Source organism: Ictalurus furcatus, chromosome 20 (genome assembly GCF_023375685.1).
Source record: "Ictalurus furcatus strain D&B chromosome 20, Billie_1.0, whole genome shotgun sequence".
Lineage (NCBI taxonomy): Eukaryota > Metazoa > Chordata > Actinopteri > Siluriformes > Ictaluridae > Ictalurus > Ictalurus furcatus.
In genome coordinates this window covers 11359706-11383309 of record NC_071274.1, presented here as the reverse complement: position 1 = coordinate 11383309, position 23604 = coordinate 11359706, and the positions used below count along the sequence as shown (strand labels likewise).

The window sequence follows — 23604 nt, the reverse complement described above, 5'->3', positions numbered from 1 at the left end:
TTTTCTCGGCAAGCCTATGAAGTGGTTGTGCATGAACTCCAGAATGAGAGCCATTTGAAAGATGCTAGAAGCAGCTCGATTAGTGTCATCTATAATGACACACAAGATCAACAAGATCACTTGTTCCATTTATTATAATACTCAACTGTAAACTGCTGTAAACTGCTGATTTTTAAATTGTGGCAGTAATTAAGGTTAAAATGATCAGGAATGTGTTTCAGAGATACCATGTGAACTTAACCTGATCATCTAAACTGTGTTTAAGAACAGAATTACTCAGGGCATGTTTGGTATAATTTTTATCCATATTTCATGGTGAACGATGTGGTGATATCATAAATATCATATAGGTTTAGGAAACAACCTTTACAATATATGTTGCAAGATGTGCTCTTTCTCCACACACACACACACACACACACACACACACACACACACACACACACGTTTGCATGGGAAACATTTTTCCTTTGATCCCACAGACCCATTCTCAGGAATTTAATCAGCATACAGTTCCTTAGGGTGAGCTAAGCAGCTGGGGGTCCATCTTGCCATAAAACACATCCTGCCATAAAACAATCATTCCCATTTGGTATCTTGGGCACTATACTCAGGGGTATAAGAACATATACTTGGGAGAACCCAAGGTTGGCTTGTAACATAGGGTTGGCTGGTAACATCAAAGAAGGGGCTTATAACATCAGTAGTGCCTTTAATGCTTTAATATCATGCATTCTATGTCCGTGACTCAAATCAACATTCTTGTAAGTCACATTTGTCTCTATTTTATGCAAACCTTGACTTGTGATTTCGCTTAATAAATTCATGCTATTTCTATCTTTAAATATTCAGTGGTTCTTCCGTAAGAGTTGTATTACAAGTGCATGACTGTATTAATATGGTTATTAGAAATACTTTCCCAAGCTAAAGTTGTAGTATGCTTGTCCCGTTAAAATCGACCTCTGAAAAGTTCATATGAAAGGCTAACACTTGCAAGTTAAAATGAAACCTCTGACAAGTAAATAGGAAAGGCCTAGGCTTGCATGTCGATGTAAACCTCTGAGCTAACAAAAATAATTGTTTATTATGGGCTATATAAAAGCCTCTTATGTAGGAACATCATTTTAATGAAAGTTTATCATGAAACTGTTTTAGACTAAATAAAATCAGAACACTGAGATATTATACTTCCAGCATTAACTAGAAGATTATCTTTTGGAGTCAAATAATTAAATAAATGAGTCAGGTATATAAAAAATAAATTAACACACGCATTCAACTTTCGGCTGCACCTATTTCCATCTTTGGTCATAGGAGAGCAGTGGGCTAAATAACTAACCCTTAATATTTTAGCACTACACTGCTGGCTGTCACAAGGTCACAGTCAAAACTCAATGGAGACCAGGCATTTGTTGTCTATCTTCTTGGACTCTGGAACAACTTAATTAGAGAAGCTTCCTCCATTTTGGATTTTAGATCTTGTTTTAAAATTTACCTGTACAGGCTGGCATTTGATCAGGGCAGATTTGTGATACTCTGTATTTATAGCATGTTTTGATTTGCATTGCTATTTGTTTGTGTGGCTGTGTGTGTTATTTACTTGTTTTACTACTACTACTACTACTACTACTATTATTATTATTATTATTATTATTAAATATGAAACAGGACAATACGTGCAGAATAAAAATACCGTACAGTGAGGTGACCAGGTCCTATAGCGATTATAACGCTGTCTGAATGTCCAGTGTCTCACTACTCTATGTATATGTGCACTACAAAAGGCAATGCCTAGATTAGAGGCTTCTATGCTTTTAGTGTTAAATCCAGTAGTGAACAGTTTGGTATTCAGCAGCTATGGTGAAGGATAACATCGTAGTTTACGTCGAGTCTCTTTCCAATCCGGACAATAAACATATGAAAGCCACATTCACTTCCTCTCTACACGTTCAACTTCTGGATTTGTCTCCTGTACACACTGAGTAGAGTGAGGTTTTTTAACGTTTACAAGCCTATTTACAAACTGCGTCTTCTACTCCAACATGTTTCTAATAACAGTAAAAATAAATAAATAAATAAATAATGAGGAAAAACACTGGTACAGACAGGCTTAAAAAGCGAAGAATTGCTTTATTTCGCAAAAACAAAAACAATATGTACTTACTTAGTTCAGTTTCCCTTTAACCATAAATCTGGTGACTACTGATGAAAAAGCAGAGTCCTTTCTTGACGATTTAAAAAAAAAAAAAAATTAAAAAAAAAAAAGGGGCTTATCACCATTATCACCATTCTTCTCTCAGCTCTTCAAACTCCAATTAAAACACCTGACCATTTCCATCCTTGTCTTCACAGCTCTCTCTCTCTCTCTCTCTCGCCCGGTTTAATTTCTGAACATTCCGTATGCTCGTACCACTGAGGTACTATGGAAAGCCCTAAGGCTCAAAAGTAACGTTTTTAACGACTTTTATCTGTAGAATGTTGCATTCCAGAAGTGGTAGGCATATTTCACGACTGTCTAGTTATATTTTGAAAATGGGGTAACAGAACTTGTGTTTGTTGCGTTTTTTTAATGTCTTTAATAACACAAACACATACTGTTATTACTATCAATAAATAATGTTATATTTGTGTGAGTTTTCATTTTGAATATTGTAGACTTCTGGAAGAAATGTGAGCTCACTCACATATGACTGTGATTTGCTAGGCTAAATGCCCGTTCTCAAAATACCTGGACATATTGATCATATTCCTCTATATATATATATATATATATATATATATACACACATATATGAAGGCTGAAAATCACATGACTTACCTGTTGTGAGTAAACAAGTCAGCAGCATGAATTTGACAGATGAATTTCCTGTGTCATTCCACTTTATTACACATAACTTTATTTATGGACTTTAACGTTGTGAATTCTTTATATTTCCAGATTTCTTGAGTTAATACTGATATCTGGTGAAAATTTCATGTGAATAGCATCGTTGAAAATATATTTGCTGAAAAAAATGTTGACGCGTCCAATACTTATTTCCCCCGCTGTATATTGGGTCATTACATCTCAAGTGGTCCAAAAAGTTGGTTGCTCGATTTTTATTTTTATTTTTATTGAGTGATTACCTCTATGTAATGACTTTGCAAAACCACCAGTTTTTTTATTTTATTTTATTTTATTTGTTGTATTGGTTTAACTACAACAGCCATCTTTGTGTCATGGCATACAACAAATTTTGGTTACAGAGCTTCTTACGGAAACCTCAATATCTAGGCTCAGGATGGGCCTAGCTATTTGGACCAAAAACTGCTCTCTAAAGCACTATACAAGGTACATGTTTATAAACATTTTTGCACATTCGTGTTCCTTAGCCATATAACTTAAGTTCAGTCTTAATTTTTTAGGGTCTCAGTCTTAATGTTTTTAGGGTCTCAGTCTTAATTTTTTTAGGGGGTACCTAAGGTAAGTATAGTGTGCATGCAGAACATTTCAGGTTTGAGACTTCTTGAGACTCTTTTTTTATGGGGGAAAGAGTGCAATTAAAAAAATATATATATATCTGGTGGGGAACCAGATACAAACCTGAAATATTGACAGAAATAAGTCCTCTATAGTAGCATTCTGATGTAAACATAGTGAGTTTGAGATTGGAGATCAACTTTGCAATACAGTTGACCCAGGGGGTCAGATTTGAAGAACCAGCCTGATCTCTCATGTCCTGAATTCTCTCTGCATATGCATTGACTATTATAAAATGTTCTTCCACAAGTAGCTTGTAATAGCTTTAGTCTCTATTAAAAATTGAAATTAATCTAATATAATCTAACGTAAATAGTATCTAAATAGCGGGTAGCCTCACATTACATGCAGTATGAATACGTTTACTTGTGGGCTTTATTTTGAACTTAAATGACAACATGCTTGTATTTTTTTTTTTCAGAAATAGGACAGTAGAAAAATAGATTTAGTGAAAAATCGTTGCAATGACATTCATTTAATCATTAAGTGAACTCCATAAAATCAATATAGAATGACTGTCTTCTTTAGCAGAATAAGTAAAAGTGTGTAAAACGTTGCTGCCACCTAGTGATGTGTGGGCTCTAACACAGGCAACAGAAAGGCAAAAATCAATCACTGCCGATAGAATTAAACAGAGAGAAAAAAAATGTTGAAGAAAGTACAAATCAAGAAATAGGCTAAAATTTTGTATTTTGAGTGGCTTGTCAGTTTGTATGCCAGAGATAGAATTTGTCTTATTGCCAGCGATTACATTTTTTAAATATTTATTAACACCTTCTGATTCAAGAATTTAGTCGCCCTGTGGTATGATTGCAATAATAAATACACAATCACTGTTAAAAAGAAACATTATTTGATTCACCCCAAGCATCTTTAGACTGCAGCCTATCTGAGTATCATTGCTGACCATGTGTATCCTTTTATGGCCACAATTTACTCATCTTATGCAACTGTCATGCTATTTTTTAACATGATAATGTGCATGTCACAAAGCACAGTCTCAAATGACTTTCCTCTAGCAATTCACAGGCTTTGGGTGAATGAGCCAGGGTTGCCAGGTCTGCATAGCAGAAGCACCCCAATGACCCATTAAAACCAGCCCAAAACCAAACCATACCATTTAATACAAAACCTTTCAATGCAAATTATATTATCAGCATAACCATTTGAGTGAGCTGTAGAATTTCTGAAATATTTACTTGAATTTCAGAATATCGTATTATTGGGCATGACTCATTTTTATGTAATAAGAGTGTGTACACGAGCTGGCATGAACTTTACAAGTTTGTGCAAAACCTGATGAGCCTTGTTATCCCAGCATGATTTGAAAATGTTCCAAAGAGTATTTTGTGATGTTACTGAATGCTTGGCTTTCTCTGTCTTCAAGTGCTCACATAAATGGTCAGTAGGACTGAGGTTACCCAAACTTTTTTCATAGAGATCCAAAAACCAGAGGGTATGTTGTTTCTTAAGAATGAGGTGGTACTTGTCAGGGTGTAGTCAATGATTTAATAGCTTGTCATCAAATTGTGCTTGTTTATTACTAATCATTATTTTATTTACTATTTTTTTTATTATTGACTATATTATAATTACTGTTTATAATACATGTACTATTTCCTATTTTCAATCTATTATTATTATTATTATTATTATTATTATTATCACATAAATGTTTACCGCTGTAACTGTAAATGATTTACCGTATACATAAAGGACTATCTTATAATAATCTTTGTAATTGTCTGTTTTGAAGTATATCTGTATCCTTTTAATGCGAATAAAAATATTTAAAGCAGACTGACTTCCAGTGTCTCACTATTTGATTTGTATTTGCCAATTTTGTTCCATTTTCTCAATGATGGTCAATTATTAGTACTTAAAGATGCACTATTTAGAAAAGCTAAAATGGGATTGAAGACAGAAAAAGCCATTTCCACAATGAAAAACTTTATACACATTTCATGTGTATATTTCATGTTCAAATTACTTCAAATTACTTTAGGGATGTCGCCACAATTATTAACCAAGAAAAATAAGCCAAATCTATGCTTGAAAAGTGTGAGTTTTCACAATTCCTTATGGCTGTTACGATACAGGGAGGTGAGGCAGGAGCAGGTGCAGATCAAAGTCTTTATTGCTCGAACATAAGGTCAATAAACATGAGCAGCGATACGCGGTCTTAGACATGAAGCGAGATTCAAGGCATGAAACATAAACAGGACACGAGAACACGACCGCTTAACATCGAGGTGGCTAACACTTAGATGTACCTAGACTTAGTTAGCTAGGTACATGAATCTCTAAATAATACTGAGCGAAGTGCAACGTAACATGAGGGCTTTAAATAGCAAACACAATCAAACTAAACACAGACAGCTGGAGTAAATCAAGACACACCCTCGAACATCAACCAATGCTTAAACAGGGGGAGAACCAAAACAAACAAAGGCGCGTGTCCATATACAAGAGTGCAGTCTCGTGCACGCGTGCTCTCTAAAGCCGCTCGTGCATGTCGACGCCGCAGTGACATCTGCCGGCAGGAGCGTAACAAGGACAATAAAATTTTTTCCAAGTCTAGCTTTCGAGATTCAAAGTAACTGAAGACAGAACTTTTTTTGGACTCCACGTAGTTCATAAACCATTGAAATCGGTTGAGAAATGTAAACGTTACTGTGCTTTTATCCAGAAAAACCGCAGCTCCCCACTTACTTATATTTGTTTATAGAGCGTCTTGTCCAGATCAATAGAGAGGAGGTCAGAGCCAGCTCCAAATAGGAGGTTCAGCTCCAAATAGGAGGTTCAGCTCCAAATAGGAGGGTCAGCTCCAATATGGGAGGGTCAGCTCCAAATGGGAGGGTCAGCTCCAAATGGGTGGGACTTTAGCTCCAAGTGGGCTGTACAAACCTCCAGAATACTTTGATTGGTTACTGTACTGTTTGTCATTTACATTAAGCTGTCAGGTTTATTTCCCCCAGAGGCAATACAGCGGCTTGATGGAGTTAAACGGGTAAACTTGCAGTTTTAATATTTTAAATATTGACACACTGAATTCCCAGATTATATAGAATCAACAAAAGGACGTGTATTTTATTTGTTGGATGACTTTTTTTTTTTTACAAATACGTTTTATAATGTGCTTTCTGTGTATCCACCAGGTTACACTGGTAAGGGCAGACGAGGCAAGCTTAGATTTAGATTACTGTAATTCATTATACTTGGGTCTTCCTCAGTCATCTCTGGCTCATCTTCAGATGGTTCAGAATGCAGATGCAAGGCTGTTGACCAGGGCAAAGAAGTTTGATCGTGTCACCCCAATTTTAGCATCGCTTCATTGGCTCCCAGTCCGTTTTAGGATTCAGTTTAAGGTTCTGATGTTTGTTTTTAAAACTCTTAATAATCAAGCTCCTTCCTATCTCGAGGATCTTCTTAAACCACATTCATCAAACAGATGTTTAAGATTTTCTGATAGGTTTATTTTGCATGTCCCTCGTTCCCGGTTAAAAACAAAGGGGGATAGAGCTTTTGCTGTTGCTGCACTCCATCTATGGAATCAACTGCCACTGGACATCTGCCTTGCACCTTCTATTACCACTTTTAAAAATAGGCTTAAAACATCTCTCTTCTGCCAGGCTTTTTGATCAAATTTTTAATTGTTTAAAGAAATTTTTAATAAATTTTTTCTATTGTCTATTGTCTGTTTTTATTTGGTCTAATTCTGTTTCTATTTTACTTTCCTTACTCTGTTCAGCACTTTGGTCAGCTTTGCTGTGTGAAACGTGCTATATAAATAAATTTTACTTACTTTTTATTTACTTACTCCAGGCCATTTACACCAAAGCATTCTACCCAGGATTTTGCAGTTTGTCAGGCATGAAATCCAACTGTGGTAATGAGTAATGTCATTGTATATGCAGAGAAAATGCATGGCACCTTTTATCACTATGGACGGTAAATATATGTAAAATTTACTTTTTTATTTCTGAGTAACTTGTACATATTTTGTAGTAGATTTTGTTGTGAAGTTCACCTAAAAACAAAATCAGTGAGCAATAAAAAGTTGTTGGTTATAATGTTGTTACAGAGTTCAACACAACACCGACTGTGTACTGAGATCCTGCACTGATGAGATAGCTGGTTTGTTCACTTCCATCTTCAATGAGTCCATAGCTAAGACTGTAGTCCTCACCTGCTTTAAAACATCTGTTGTCATTCCTGTGCCAAAGAACAATAAACCATCTTGCCTAAATGTGTATCATCCTTAACATCGCTTGTCATAAAGGTTTTTGAGAGGCGTATCAAAACTCTATGTGCTCCTCCATGCCTGACACCACTGATCCACTCTAGTTTGTCTACCGCTCCTATAGGTCTACTGAGGATGCAATATCTCACATCCTACACACCACCCTCACCCATATGGACAACAACAAAGGGAACTATGTGAGGCTGCTGTTTATAGACTATAGCTCAGCCTTCAATACCATAGTCCCACACAGACTGGTCTCCAAGCTCAGGGACCTCGGCCTTAATGCTCCCGTCTGTGACTGGGTCCTGGACTTCCTCAAAGAGAGACCTCATGTGGTGAAAGTGGGCCAGTTTACCTCCAACATGATCACCCTGAGCACCAGAGCCCCACAAGGTTGTGTCCTGAGCCAACTACTCTACTCTCTCTAAACACATGGCTGTGTCCTCTCACAGCTCCACATCTATCGTCCAGTTTGCTGATAACACAGTGGTTATTGTCCTCATTTTCAGGCAAGTCCTTCCGTAGTCCGATGGCTAAAATTGAGAGGCTCAGGAGGAGCTTCCTCCCACAGGCCAATAGTCTCCTCAAAATGACATGTCCTCCATAAAGATGCCCTAGGACTCCATAAGGACTCTACAGTTCACTCTGCACTACACTGAAACTCCGCACACAGCACACTGCACTTTTCACTTGTATTGTGTTGTTACTACACGTACATACTGCATATTTTGTTCATATTTCCATTTTCTGCACATTCCATGCTAATTTTGTACATCCATTTTTGCACATTCCTGTACACATTTCATATTTCATTTTTCTTAACTTATTTCTTATTAGTTTTTATTCATTTCTGAATATTTTGTGCTGAACATTTATTTTTAATTTAGTATTTAATCTAAAGTCTAAAGGCGTAGGCCAGGTTTCATTTCCATCAGTGTGGACCTTGAAATTTGAAGGATCTGGAGAGATTCTGTATGGAAGAATGGTCTCAGAAGGGACGTAGCACAAAGTATTAACTAAAAGCGTGTCAATAATTGTTGCACATCTATATTTATTTTTGGATAAACCTGTGTTGTGTTTGCAATTGTTTGATAGCCATGAGAGCAGAGTATTTGTTTTATATTTGTTTTACAGAGTATTATATTTTTTTAACAAAAGATCAATAGGTGTTATGACCCGATCTAGGGCGGGCTGCAACATAAAATAAAATTTAAAAAAAGAAAAGGGTTGGTGAGACCAGGATTGCGTTTGCTTTGTTTTATTCTCACCTTTATATATATATACATACATACACACACACACACACACACACACACACACACACACACACACACAATAATTATAAGAATTTATTATAATATATATAATATCTATTTTATTATATATATATTATAATATATATATAAATATATAATTATGTATATATGTATTATATTATAATATATTATATACATCTATATATAATATGCATATATAATGAATTATAATAATTATAGTTATATATATATATACTGTGCAGAAAGAAAACTAACTAATCTACATGAAAAGAAAACAAAAATAAAACAAAAAATGGGTTTCTTCCCTCACTCCATAGCTAACCCAAAACCAGGAGAAAAGAAGATACATAAATGGTGCCGACTTCCTACTAACTACTATTAACAGTGCACTATTTACAAAGGTGACTATTATGGTGTCAATTAACAAAATAATATATACAAATATGCACAAGTGTACCACTCGATTCGTAATGGGGCAGAGCATAAACAAAGTCAAAGACGGGCATAAGGTCATACACAGGCCAAATCAACACACGAAAAGCACTTCTCACTATACACAAAGCAATGGCAATGATCTGCCCCGGGATGGAGACTGATGAGGCTTAAGTACACTTCCAGAAACGTGCAGCCAACCAATCCTATCGCACAAGGCTGGAGGGGGTGTGGACAAAATGTGACCATCCAGTAGCAAGCCAGAACATGACGCAAGCAGTAGGCGGTGCCTAGAGAAGGGGGAGGAGACAAAAGAAACCCATCCCACCATCGACAAACACAGAGAAATACATTGGAGAGCGTAACACCCCCTCCCTTAAGAGTGAACATCAGGTTCATAACTGTCATTAAAATGATACCGAGATAATGAGTCAGCCACAACATTTTCAGACCCTTTCTTATGCTGAATGTTTATGTTAAAACGTTGCAGAATCAAGGACCACTGCATGAGCCGTTGGCTGCTGTTTGACAAACGATGTAAAAACACTAGGGGGTTGTGGTCTGTAAAAACAGTAACAGGGTCAGAGCTAGAACCAATATAAACTACAAAATGCTGGAGGGCAAGCAAAAGGGCAAGGGCCTCCTTCTCAATAGTGCTGTAGTTCAACTGATGATGGTTAAACTTATGAGAAAAGAAACTAACAGGGTGATCTATGCCATGAGCATCTTCCTGAATCAAGATCGCACTGGCACCAGTACCACTGGCGTCTACTTAAAGTTTGAAGGGCTTCACAAAACACAGAGCAGAAAGAACAGGTGTAATACATAACATCTCAACAGCCTCAAAAGCAGCCTCACAGCTAGAAGACCACACAAAAAAACTGAGTTACGGAGGAGATTTGTGAGGCAACACAACATCTGAAAAATTCTTACAAAAACTCCTATAGTACCCAGCCATCCCAAGAAAGCGTCAAAGTTCTCTTTTAGTATTGGGCGCAGGAAAAGTGGCAATGGACGTAACTTTAGCATCCAGTGGGCGAACAGTACCATGTCCAACCTGTTTACCAAGGTAAGTTACAGTGGCATGACCAAACTCACATTTTGTGAGGTTCAGAGTGTGAGAGGCTGTCTGGAGGTGAGCAAACACACGGGCTAACACACAAATATGACTATCCCAGGTGTCTGTAAAAACGACCACATTGTCGAGGTAGGCTTCACAATTCTCTACATCTCCCTATACCTGTGCCATTAGCCGCTGAAATGTAGCTGGAGCATTTTTTAGACCAAAAGCCATGACCATGTATTGGAGGAACCTGCCTGGTGTAGCGAAAGCAGAAATCTCACATGCACATGGGGTGAGTGGAACCTGCCAGTAACCCTTTAGAAGGTCCAGTTTTGTGACAAACTTTGCATTTCTGATTCGGTCAACACAATCTTCCATTCTTGGGAGGGGAAATGAGTCCACTTTAGTTAAAGCATTGACTTTTCTATAATCTGTGCAGAACCTATAGCTTTTGTCAGGCTTTGGAGCTAGCAGGCAGGGCGAGCACCAGGGTCTACAGCTAGGCACAGCAAGACCATCCTCAAGCAAGTAGTCTGTTTCTTCCATCAAAATGGCATGTTTAGTAGGATTAACCCTATAAGCATTTTGTTTAACTGGAGCATTATTACCAACATCTATGTCATGTCTGAGGACAGAAGTACAAGAAGGGGTATCAGGAAAAAGTGATGGATATTTCTTTAAAAGACTTATTAAATCACTCTGGGCTGGCTCTGACAAGTGCACAAGTTTAGACTGGATATTTGCCAGCCATTCAGAGTTTGGTAACTGAGCACAGGGAAAACAAGCCCTACCTAGACTGAGACCATCCACCTCCGGAGAATACTCAGACGGTGACACGCTCATAGAGGCAGCAGCTACTGACGTGGCAACAGGAACTGAAGAGCCAACATCCGTGGTAGCACGAGAGATATAAAGCTTGAGCATATTCACATGACACCCACAAGACTTTTGTTTCTGGTCAGGGGTTTTCACAACATAGCCTGTATCAACTTGGACTCAATAACATAAGGACCTGAGAACCTAGCCTGGAGAGCAGAGCCAGGTAATGGCAGTAAAACCAAAACCTCATCACCCACTTGGAATGTATGCACCACAGCCTTTTTATCAAAAAAAGCCTTCATACAGGCCTGAGAGGATGAAAGAGAATGTTTGGCTAACTCAAAAGCAGTATGTAGGCACTCACAAAAGGAACTAACATAATCTAGGACGTTCCTAGTTTGGGGTTTCACCAGACTTGGAGACAAAAACTCTTCCTATAAAACCTTTAAAGGTCCACGAACAGAGTGCCCAAAGACTAACTCGGCAGGACTGAAACCAAGTGACTCTTGTACAACATCATGGATAGCAAACAATAACAGGGGAATCCCTTCATCCCAATCTTTTCCCTGACCTAAACAGTAGGTCCACAGCATAGACTTCAATGTCTGGTGGAAGCTTTCTAATGCACCCTGGGACTCTGGGTGGTAAGCACTAGAAACCTGATGACGAACGTTCAATTGTATCATAACCTTCCTGAAAAGAGCAGACATAAAATTTGAACCCTGGTCTGACTGGATGTATTTTGGCAAACCAAAAGTGGTACAAAACTTGACAAGACCTCTGATGACAGCACGGGACTTTATGCTACGCAGGGGTATAGCTTCAGGGTACCTAGTAGCAGCACACATCAAAGTTAGTAGGTATGAATTACCAGACTTGGTTCGAGGAAGGGGACCCACACAATCGATTAAAATTCTTTCAAAAGGTTCTTCCATAACAGGTATTGGTTGAAGTGAATTAGGGGGAACAACCTGGTTTGGCTTCCATGCAACCTGACACACATGACAGGAGCGGCAATACCTGGCAACCTCTGACCTCATAGACCTTAAAACACGGTCATATGTCTTCCTCACACCAAGGTGACAAGCGAGATCATGGTCATGTGCAATACTCACTTGGGTTCGGTATGGTTTTGGAAGCACAACTTGAAAAACTGACCTTCAACATGCTCAGAGTTTGAGGGTGTCTACTTACGCATTAATACATCCCCCTCAAAGAAATACACTGTAGAACATTGAGGTAACTGCGCCTTATCTACAGCAGCAGCCATACAGTGAGAGAGCGAAACATCTGTTTTCTGAGCAGCCACAAGCTGTTCTCAGGATGTGATCATCCAGTAGCAAGCCGGAACATGACGCATTCCGTGGGCGGGGCCTAGAGAAGGGGAGGAGACAAAAGAAAGCCATCCCACCACCAACATATAGACACAAATGGCACATAGAGCAAACAGAAATACATTGGAGAACTTAACATAGGTTAAACAAAAAAGACAAATTTTCATAGCCTTCTTTGCTCATATTTACCAAGGGTGCCAATATTAGTGGAGGGCACTGTATACTTTATATAATTGTGTATGTGACAAATAAAATCTTGAAATCAATGTAAAACACATGCTCAATCATTTAAATAAAAAAAAAAACATAAACAAAGACACACAAAACAAAAGTAAATGTGTAAATAATAATAATAATACATACATACATACACACACACGCACACACACACACACACACACACACACACACACACACAGAGAGGGTGGGAAAATGAGGTCCCACAAGAAACCATATCATTGTTACTGTGACCATTAGTGTAGTCGTTTTCCTGGCTTGCCACATAATTACAATTTATTTCAAATTGCAAAAGTAGAGAAATTTCCTCCACCTAGAGTAGCGGATATCTATCCTCACCTGCAAACTAAAGGAGAGTCTCTAGTAGGCTGCCACACACCCGAAATCTGAGAGCCAACATAAGCTGATGGCTTTTCAGGAGACTTCAAGTCTCTCACAATATTGATAAGTCTGCCCAGCATGATGCAGCTCTGTATCCATTGTGATTCAGCTTTCCTACTAGGACTCAAAGGTATGAAACAGGTTGCCCTCCTCCCTCTGGCATTGCCAGCAATCTAGACTGTCCCTCAATCCTGCCCTAAACAGCTTACTGGGTGTCCAGCAGAATCTGTGCAACAGTTTACGTTGTATAAGATGTGTTCTAATATTTTTAGACATCAGTTATAAATTTCCAGTAATCTTTCCCCATTCTTCATCCTCAAATGTGCACCCCAAATCTTTTTTCCATATTAATTTTACAGCAGAACTGGTATTGTGGTCTGTTTGTCTTAGAATTTGTCTTAGAATTCTGTTATTTTCACTTAGTTCTGAATTGCACCATGGTGTCACGATTTGGAGGCAGAGACAGGTGCAAGTGCAGATTTACTTTAATTAATAGCACAACCAAACACAAAACAAGAACTATGAGTCGGCAGCAAACCACTAAGGCAATGACTAAACATAAACCAAAGAACTTAAACACAGCAACATGGACAACATCAAAGTAAGACAAGAGTGCAGTGCAAACTGTGGCTGAATACACAAGTGCTTGTTAACAAGAACGTGATTCATGTGCAGGTGGTCATGTGACTGTGATGCAGTGAGGTGCAGTGGCTGCTGGGAACTGTAGTTCAGAGTTCCTTATAATATCATATTCCTATGACAAACGTGACAGAACCCCCCACCCCCCAAAAGGCGCTACTCCCAGAGTACCAGAAAACATTTCCTCCCCTGGCGGTCCTGGCCCTCTGGGCAAAATGTTTTCACAACCCCTTAGGTCCTGATGCAGGCATTGTTCAACAGATAGCAGGCTCCTCAAGGAGCCGAGGGACAGGCATGAGGTTGGGGCCGGCTTGCCGTGGTCGCTAGACAGCACCCAGGTGTGGGAAGCTGGGTCATCAGCTTCAGCAGGGCAAGAAGTCATAGCGACGTCTTCAGCAGAACAGTAATGCAGAGCAATGTCCTCAGCGGAACAGGAAGGCAGAACTTGGTTGGCCGTGTAAGCAGACTCTGGCGTGAGCAGAACTTGGTTGGCCGTGTCAGCAGACTCAGATGCAAACATAACGTTGCTGATTGTGATGTCGAGCTCAGACAGGAACATGGCTTGGGAGGCCGTCTCATCGACCTCGGACAGGAACGTGGCTTGGGATGCCGTCTCTTCGACCCCAGACAAGAAGTTGGCATGGGAGGTCACCTCGTTGACCTCAGACAGCAACATGGCTTGGGAGGCCGTCTCTTTGACCTCAGGTAGGAACATGGCTCGCTCTCTGAGGTTCAGGTGTGGAGTAGTCTCTTCCGCACTGCAGAGAGATGACAGATTCAAGAACGTGATTCAGGTGCAGGTGGTCATGTGACTGTGACGCAGTGAGGTTCAGTGGCTGCTGGGAACTGTAGTTCAGAGTTCCTTCTCTGATATACATAACACATGGGGAAAATGCAATCACAAATTATACGATTGTTATTACTTTTTCCAATGTGGCACAGTCATACCAGTTTAAGCAATGGAAATAAATTGTCGAATGGGCTTTGCATTTGCATTTTAATTTTAGATGGTAAACGTATTTGAAAATACATGTTTGAAGCAGCATTTTCTTTTTAGCATTTGAATTTGAACAAAATCCGGAAAATGCTACCATAGATAGACTGCATGAATCTACTGTGTAGTCTGAATTAGCAAGAAATCAGCCTCAGCATCACTGCTTCATGCCATTGTGTGTATTTTTCTTTCTTCCTTTAAATAACTTGAACTCAGAAGTCAAAAAATAAAATTAGAATTGGACTTTTGTGGTCATATGACAAAGTGATAAAATCAATCAAACTTGAATTATTTAGGCCGTGGGTGTGATTAGATTCATATACAAGTTCATTTGAATATGAGGTGGACAAACGTGTGTCGATGATGTCAGATGGAGAAAAAAGTTTGGTGCTGAAAGGATGGAAAACGTCACCAGAGTGCGTTTGGGCTTAGTGCGCATGCGCAGGCAACTCCTGCTTTACCAGACAAGTGCGGCAGGCTAACCACAGAGACAGAGAGATTGATTTTGATCGAATTTTGGAGGGCGCAGTCTTAATTTTTAAGAAAAGGGTAATCCGCTAAAGTGACACGCAGCAATGGTTTTAGCTCTCCGTAGGGCGCACTGACATACTTAATGATGGCAGGACTTTGCGTCTCCCGCTGCGCTTGAGCCTCTGCCGCAACCTAAGGATAATGCCAGAGTAAGGCTGAAAACTACCGCAGTCCTTTGCGTTTAGTCGCTGGATCGATTACGGCCCACGATAGAGAAACAGCGAAATGGTTTTCTCCGTTTCACCGAAACATCACCTTCCCGATATGCAGAAGCACCACGCGGTTATTTTTGTTGGGCTATTTGCGCATTGAGGGAAATGCCACGAGCCTGTTTTTTCCCGTAGTTCCGCGCTTGTCCGTGTGGAAATCATGATGGAAGACGCAAGAGGTGCCAAACACAGCAGGAGGACGTTTCTCGTCCCGGCCATCAAATCGTTTGATCACTACGACTTTGTGAGGGCCAAAATAGCGTGCAGCTTGACGTGGCTCGTGGCCAAAGCCTATGGCTCAGGTAGGTGGCACTTCGTAATATTTCCACACAACTCAGAGTGAGGAAGAATATGGTAGAAAGCCAAGTTTCTGGGCCTGTGTCGGATAAACTGCATCGTTTAGATAAGCATTAACTGAATTAATAGTCTGCTTCGCGTTTTTCCCTTCCGCGTCTGATGCGTCTCCAAGGCTACGTTCAAGACTGCATTCTCCGTTGCAAAATAGTATGTAATAAGTAGGATACTAATATATACTGATGTACTGTTTAGTACGTCAGTATGATGTTCCGAACGTAGTCCTAATTTTCTAAGCTGTCTTTAACTCAAGGACTGTTATTATACGACAAACCAAACCTTTTCTTTTAAAACTGTGTATTCTTACAAGCTTAAACTAACCTTAAAGCGATAGTTCACCCCAAAAAATGAAACTTCCGTCATCAATTACTCACCCTCATGTCGTTCCAAACCAATAAGACGTTCATTCATCTTTGGTATTCAAATGAAGACATTTTAATGAAACTTGGGAGATTTCTGTCCCTTCATTTACAGTCCACGTAACCACAACTTTCAAGCTCCGAAACGTTCATAAAGGCATCATAAAAGTAATCCATGTGACTCCAGTGGTTTAATCCCGATTTTATGAAGTGATACGAATGCTTTGTGTGAGCATAAATAATAAAATAAAATCTTTATTCACAAAATATCTTCACTTATGCATAGATCTCCGACGAGTGCTCATGAGAGAGCCTGTATGCGTGTTGTGTTCACAAAAAAGGTCCTCTAAACTGACTCTGTATGTCTCAAACAGCTCCCTAGTTCAGTAGGTAGTGAATCAGTATCGTGTACACGAGTTCGGGCACTGTTAAGGACCCTGGCTCACGACACATTGAGACACTGGCCACTGAATTTCCAGCGACATGACTATGTACTCGCAATGTAGAACTTCACCAAAAATTTTAAACTTAAATATTTAAGTTTTATGTCATATAAATTTGTTAGCTTAATCACACACATTTGTCATATGTCATGCAGAATCCAAGCTAGTAGATTAAAAAAAATCATTAAACACTTAAATGTCGTTAGACTCAAACAAACCGTATATAAAATGTCAGATAAAGTTAAAAATCGCTAACATATGCAATCATTTGAGAGACACAATGACAACAAGCTACTTACATTTGGAAGTTGGTTGAAAACATGACGTCATTTCCAGTAAGGGAACATAGTGAGCATCGATGCTCCCTGGTTTTTGCAGTGCATTGTGAGATATTTTAGGGACTGAACGTTTCAGTGCACTGGAAGGATTTTGCAATTCAGATAGCCCTTAAAATGGCTGACTCCCTGATCAGTGCCCTAACTACTGAACTAGGGAGCTGGTTGAGACATACCCTCAGTTTTGTACTGTGGCCCTCCTCCTCTGCTGTAATCAGTGCAGTGCTTCTGGGTCCTGTTGTATCACAAGAACATCTGCTCTCGCGTTCTTGTGATACAACGGGACCCAGAAGTGCTGCACTGTTTACAGCAGAGGAAGAGGGACACTGTACACAAACTGAGTCACATAGGACAATCTTTCTAACAAAGGTGTCTGCAGATTTTGACATAGAGGAGGACATGATGATAATGAGTGTTTATTGATAACATATGCACAGTGAAATTCTAATCTTCGCATACCCCGGCATATCAGAGAGCAGGGTCAGCCATGAAGATCTTGCATTTCTTTATTTGTCCAAACCTACGGACATTTTTTTGTCCACTCTCGCGTCAACACAACACGTATGCATCGCGGTTCTCTCGTTAACGTGCATCAGAGATCTATATGGAAGAGAAAATACAGTGTTTCTTCTGTTTTTGTGTATATCTCATACTAAATTGTTTCAGAAATTAAAACAAAATCTAAAATAAAACAATGGCAACCTGAGTAAACACAAAATATCTTTTTTAAATGATGTTATTTATTGAAGCAAAAAAATTATTCAATACCAACTGGGCCTGTGTGAAAATGTATTTGCCCCGTAGTTACTAATTCATCAAATCTATGAAATGCATTTATAATGGGGTTCATCTGGACTAGACGCAACCAGGCTGGATTACTGCAAACCCTGTTCAATCAAATCAACACTTCAATAGAACCTTTTCAACAGCATGAAGTTGGTTAAAGGGTCTTATCTAGTAACACACTATGCCAAAATTTAAAGAATTTCCAGAAATTATGAGGAAGAAGGTGATTGAAATACATCAGTCTGGGAAGGGTTACAAAGCTATTTCAAAGGCTCTGAGACTCCAAAGAATCACAGTGAGAGCCATTATCTCCAAATGGAAAAACTTGGCACAATAGTGAACCTTTCTGGAAGTGGCCGACCTTCCAAAATTCCTCCAAGAGCACAGGAACTACTCATCCAGCAAGTCAAAAACGAGCCAAGGACAACATCAAAGGACCTACAGACCTCTCTTGCATCATTAAAGGTCACTGTTCATGACTCCACTATCAGAAAGACACTGGGCACAAATGGCATCCATGGAGGAGTGGTGAGATGAAAATCACTGCTAACCCAGAAGAACATTAAGGCTCGTCTGAATCTTCCCAAAACACACCTTGATGATCCTCAAACATTTTGGGAGAATGTTCTGAGGATTGATGATAATGTGTAGTGAAAGTGTAGTCTCACAAATTACTTTTATGATGCCTTCATGAACTTTTTGGAGCTTGAAAGTTTTGGTTACGTGAACTGTAAATGGAGGGACAGAAATCTCTTTCATTAAAATGTCATCATTTGTGTTCCGAAGATGACTGAAAGTCTTATGGGTTTGGATTTGATGACAGAATTTTGACAGAATTGATGACAGAATTTTCATTTTTGGGTGAACTATCCCTTTAAGTATGAATTGTGTTCTACCCCTATAAATTGTATTGACTGATAAACTGAATCTAAGTCAGGATTAAACCAGATGCCACAGCATGATAAACCTGCAGCACAGCAAAGATTTTGTTCTAAATATCTACACCTGCAATCCTAATTCATCGAAATTGCATTTTTAATAATTCATAATTCACTCCATCAAATAATTCATGATAATTCATGCAATCAAAATCATTTGGTTCAGATTTGAGTTTATAGAAGGGTATTAATCACTTTGTGGCCATTAAATCACATAATCCAGATTTTCACATAAGTCCGAATATTCATATCCACTGCTTTCAGTAAAATGTGAAACGGAAAAGTTAATGACCACACAGGTGGTTCATTTAAGATGCGGCATAAAAGACTAGACCTCAATACTGTTGTGAAATAGCGATATGTGGATGCATTACTTGTAGATTGGCCATCACTTTTTGCTCCATGACCTGTTATTTCTCACCTGTGTCAGTCTAATATTTATTCTGTTGCCACCCTTCTATCTGGTTACGGTCTTTGCCATAGTTAACCCCTTAACCCCTAAACCATCTAGGACCTGTCAGCACATACCTATTTTGAAGTACTATATTGACGTACTGAACATACACGATTTGGCCAAAGGTTTGTGGACACCTGTCCATCAGACCCATATATAGACCTTCTCCACTGTTGCCACAAAGTTGGAAGCACACAATTGTATAGGATGACTTTGTATTCTGTAACATTACAATTTCCCTTCACTGGAATTAATGGCCCTAACCTAAACCTGTTCCAACATGATAGTAAGTGAGGTCCATAAAGGCATAGTTGGAGTCGAAGAACTCGTGGCCTGCACCGATCCCTGACCTCGACCCCATTGAACACCTGATGAACTGGAAGGCAGACTGCCTCCCAGGCGTCCTTGCCTGACATCAGTGCCTGACCTCACTAATGCTCTCATGGCCGAATGGGCAAATCCCCACAGCCATGCTCCAAAATCTAGTGGAAAGTCCATAAGAGTGAAGGTGGGACTAAATCTGTAATATAGCTGCAAACAGCAATGGCGGATTCCTCCTCAAGATTGCGGAGTATTTTAAAAATTTACATGGTGGAGAAATGCATCCCACAGATACATTTCAACGCATTTGGATCAATGGCAGATTCTAAGTCCATTTTTGTAGTTTTCCACAAATGATCATTGTAGAGAAAAATCCATCATGTGGACATTATGGGTTCTAGAGACCTTTTTGTTCCCCATGAGCAACAAGGCATGCATACCAACTTTCAGACATTTTGGCCTGACAGAGTAGAAATGCCATCATTTTGAATGTGCCAGATTTGAAGTGTGGCCTGTATCGCCACCTATACTCTGTTTAGGCCCATGTTTTCTGAGAAGTCTAGTCTCTAGTTTCAGTGTGCCACAGTAGAACAAAACTGGCAAAACTGACCAAGCTTCATGGTTCTGGAGAAGACTTAATGTTTCTGTTAGCATTAGCTGTGGCCAAATCAGCCACAGAATGTCTGCCTAATAGACAGTCAGCGGACCATTGCCAGAAAGCCATGGATGCATGTGCGTAGCCCCAAGTTCGCGCACGTGTAAAGGGCCTTAGGAGTCAGTGAGAATTTTGGAGCATGTATGGACTGTGGAGGAAGGGAGACATCCACTGGAAGAGTACACTAGCATTTAGGCAAAAATGCATATTTAAGATATTCATGATAAAGCTATTTTTCATCTTACTTTCACCCATTTCTCAGATTTGTTACTCAACATTGTCAAGAGTCTTCATATGAACTACTGGTGATTGAATCGGAGTATCTGTTTTATGACTAGCGGATGTGTAAATCATTATTTTAGCATTAGCGAGAAATTTTTATTCCATTTAATGTCCTTTTTTTTTTTGGAGATATGAGGATGACATCACACATTGTGTTTGGTACAGATCAAGTCCATAAGTTAATGTTGATTATGGACACAAGAAATATGCGCAACAGTTTTTAATTCACCAATATGTAAATAGTTTGGCCAGTTTTTATTTGATTCCTTATTGCTTATCACCTTATACAAAGACATGTATACCACACATATGTACCACAGTTCAAGTAAATCGGACCTGTGGTTCATGAGGAGAATAATTTTGTAGTTTTTTGCAGTAATTTTCAGTGTATTGGAAAATCTATAATGGGTGACTTTATGGGTCCCAATGGCTTTTTTGTTCCCAATGAGAAATAAGGCATGTATACCAATTTTCAGACATTTTGGACTTATGGGGCGGAGGGAAAAATCATGTAGAATTTGAGTGTGGCCTGTAGTGCCACCTATGAGCTCATGTGGGCCATTTGTGGTGTGGGAGTTACTCGTGGTCTGTAGTATCAATGTGCAAAATTTCAAAACTATTTACCATTCAGATCTTGAGTTATTGTGGACCTTTAGGGAGATGAGAATAATAATAAATATTGCTGCAAGAAGCAATTAAGGGGCCAAGCACTAAAGAGTCTAAACAAGGAGCTAAACAAGCATGACAGGGAGCATCAAGGCCGACTGTAAAAGAGTAATTTTAGACATTTGTATATGATTTTAGGCAAAATGGTTGAACATTCATAAATACAATCAATTGTTATGATGTAATTGCTTATCATATTTGACCAATAGGTGGTGCTGTGACCAAATTGATGTGATGTGGTCAGTGTGGGGTCACAATGACGCACACAAAGTTTGCTGTCAGTATGAGAAAGCCTTGCAAAGATACAGCCTCTGAATAGTTTTGCCATCATGCCATCAAAGTTGTTGATGCGTTAAATGAAAACAGTTAAGTATATGAACACAAAATCCATAACTTTTTGCCAGCATGGTCTGAAAATGATCTGAATCGAATTTGGTGAAAATGGGGCCAACGCTCCAGAAGGAGTTCAAAAAAAAGAAGGTTTTCAGTGAAATTTAAAATGGTGGACAGCAAGTTCGATTGATGGAAGTACAACATGGCACCTCATGGCAAAGAACTCTGAGAGGATCTGAAAAAAATAATTGTTACTCTACGTACAGAGAGTAGAGTACAGCTATAAGAAGATTGCCAAGACCCTGACACTGAGCTGCAGCACGGTGGCCAAGACCATACAGAGGTTTAACAGGACAGGTTCCACTCAGAACAGGTCTCGCCATGGTCAACCAAAGAAGTTGAGTGCACGTGCTCAGCGTCATATCCAGAGGTTGTCTTTGGGAAATAGACATATGAGTGCTGCCAGCATTGCTGCAGTGGTTGAAGGGGTGGGGGGTCAGCCTGTCAGTGCTCAGAGCATATGCCGCACACTGCATCAAATTGGTCTGCATGACTGTTGTCCCAGAAGGAAGCCTCTTCTAAAGATGATGCACAAGAAAGCCCGCAAACAGTTTGCTGAAGACAAGCAGACTAAGGACATGGATTACTGGAACCATGTCCTGTGGTCTGATGAGACCAAGATAAACTTATTTGGTTCAGATGGTGTCAAGCGTGTGGCGGCAACCAGGTAAGGAGTACAAAGACAAATGTGTCTTGCCTACAGTCAAGCATGGTGGTGGGAGTGTCATGGTCTGGGGCTGCATGAGTGCTGCCGGCACTGGGGAGCTACAGTTCATTGAGGGAACCATGAATGCCTACATGAAGCAGAGCATGATCCCCTCCCTTTGGAGACTGGGCCGCAGGACAGTATTCCAGCATGATAACGACCCCAAACACACCTCCAAGACGACCACTGCCTTGCTAAAGAAGCTGAGGGTGAAGGTGATGGACTGGCCAAGCATGTCTCCAGACCTAAACTCTATTGAGCATCTGTGGGGCATCCTTAAACGGAAGGTGGAGGAGCACAAGGTCTCTAACATCCACCAGCTCTGTGATGTCATCATTGAGGAGTGGAAGAGGACTCCAGTTGCAACCTTTGAAGCTCTGGTGAACTCCATGCCCAAGAATGTTAAGGCAGTGCTGGAAAATAATGGTGGCCACACAAAATATTGACACTTTGGGCCCAGTTTGGACATTCTCACTTAGGGGTGTACTCACTTTTGTTGCCAGAGGTTTAGACATTAATGGCTGTGTGTTGAGTTATTTTGAGGGGACAGCAGATTTACACTGTTATTCAAGCTGTACACTCACAACTTTACATTGTACCAAAGTGTCATTTCTTCAGTGTTGTCACTTGAATAGATATAATCAAATATTTACAAAAATGTGAGGGGTGTACTCACTTTTGTGAGATACTGTAATAATAATAATCATAATAAGAACACTAATGATTACAAGAGGTGCCTACGCACCTTTGGTGCTTGGCCCCTAAATATAGTTGCAAGCAGAAATACTGGGGTCAAGCCAGTTATCGGCACCATGAGCAGCAAAAGAAGCTTTGTGACATGTTTTTGGTTAGAGTCTGATGAACAATGTATTAAGAGTGTATATCTTCGCCCCTTCGGTGCTTGACCCCTAATAAGAATACTAACAATAACAATAGGTTTCCTCTTGACAGAGGAATCCTAAATAGGATGTTCAAAACATACATATGGGTGTAATGGTCTGGTGTCCACAAACCTTTGGTCATATAGTATATGTTTGAATATAGGTCACATCTTACTCTTACACTATTGAAAAAATAATCAAATACATTCTTATTATGTTAACAGTATAGAATTTACCAAAATAGGACTTGTAAAACATACACACACACAATGTGATATGGTATCTTGTGGTAAAGCAGCCCAGCATACCACAACACAGATCCCAATGGAGTGAGCTAAAACAGGAAGGC

At 39.5% G+C, this 23604-nt stretch overlaps 2 protein-coding genes across 5 annotated transcripts in view; one reads left to right on the top strand and one right to left on the bottom strand.

Annotated features, from left to right (window-relative positions):
* Positions 1 to 11492: 11492 nt before the first annotated feature.
* Positions 11493 to 20762, bottom strand: LOC128624131 (uncharacterized). The gene is made up of 2 exons (XM_053651495.1): positions 17138 to 20762; positions 11493 to 14706 (listed from the first exon to the last, which is right to left on the bottom strand). The coding sequence occupies exons 1-2, from the start codon at positions 17158 to 17160 to the stop codon at positions 14064 to 14066; spliced, it is 666 nt and encodes a 221-aa protein (XP_053507470.1). The 5' UTR covers positions 17161 to 20762; the 3' UTR covers positions 11493 to 14063.
* The window catches only part of camsap2b (calmodulin regulated spectrin-associated protein family, member 2b), a 105600-nt gene continuing 97277 nt past the window's right edge, over positions 15282 to 23604 (top strand). For 2 of the 4 annotated variants that reach the window (XM_053651488.1, XM_053651486.1), the window contains exon 1: positions 15282 to 15984. In XM_053651488.1, the coding sequence (XP_053507463.1) occupies positions 15843 to 15984 (142 nt within the window). In that variant the 5' untranslated portion in view covers positions 15282 to 15842. The remainder of the gene's footprint in view (positions 15985 to 23604) is intronic. The other 2 variants (XM_053651489.1, XM_053651487.1) reach the window with 1 other exon arrangement.

Bases quoted from the DNA above. Each gene is read 5' to 3' on its own strand.
- LOC128624131 (XM_053651495.1), bottom strand. From the start codon at position 17,160: ATGTTTTCAACCAACTTCCAAAT. The intron at 14,707-17,137 runs GTAAGTAGCTTG...ATCTCTCTGCAG, and splicing joins TTTTCAACCAACTTCCAAAT to TGCGGAAGAGACTACTCCAC.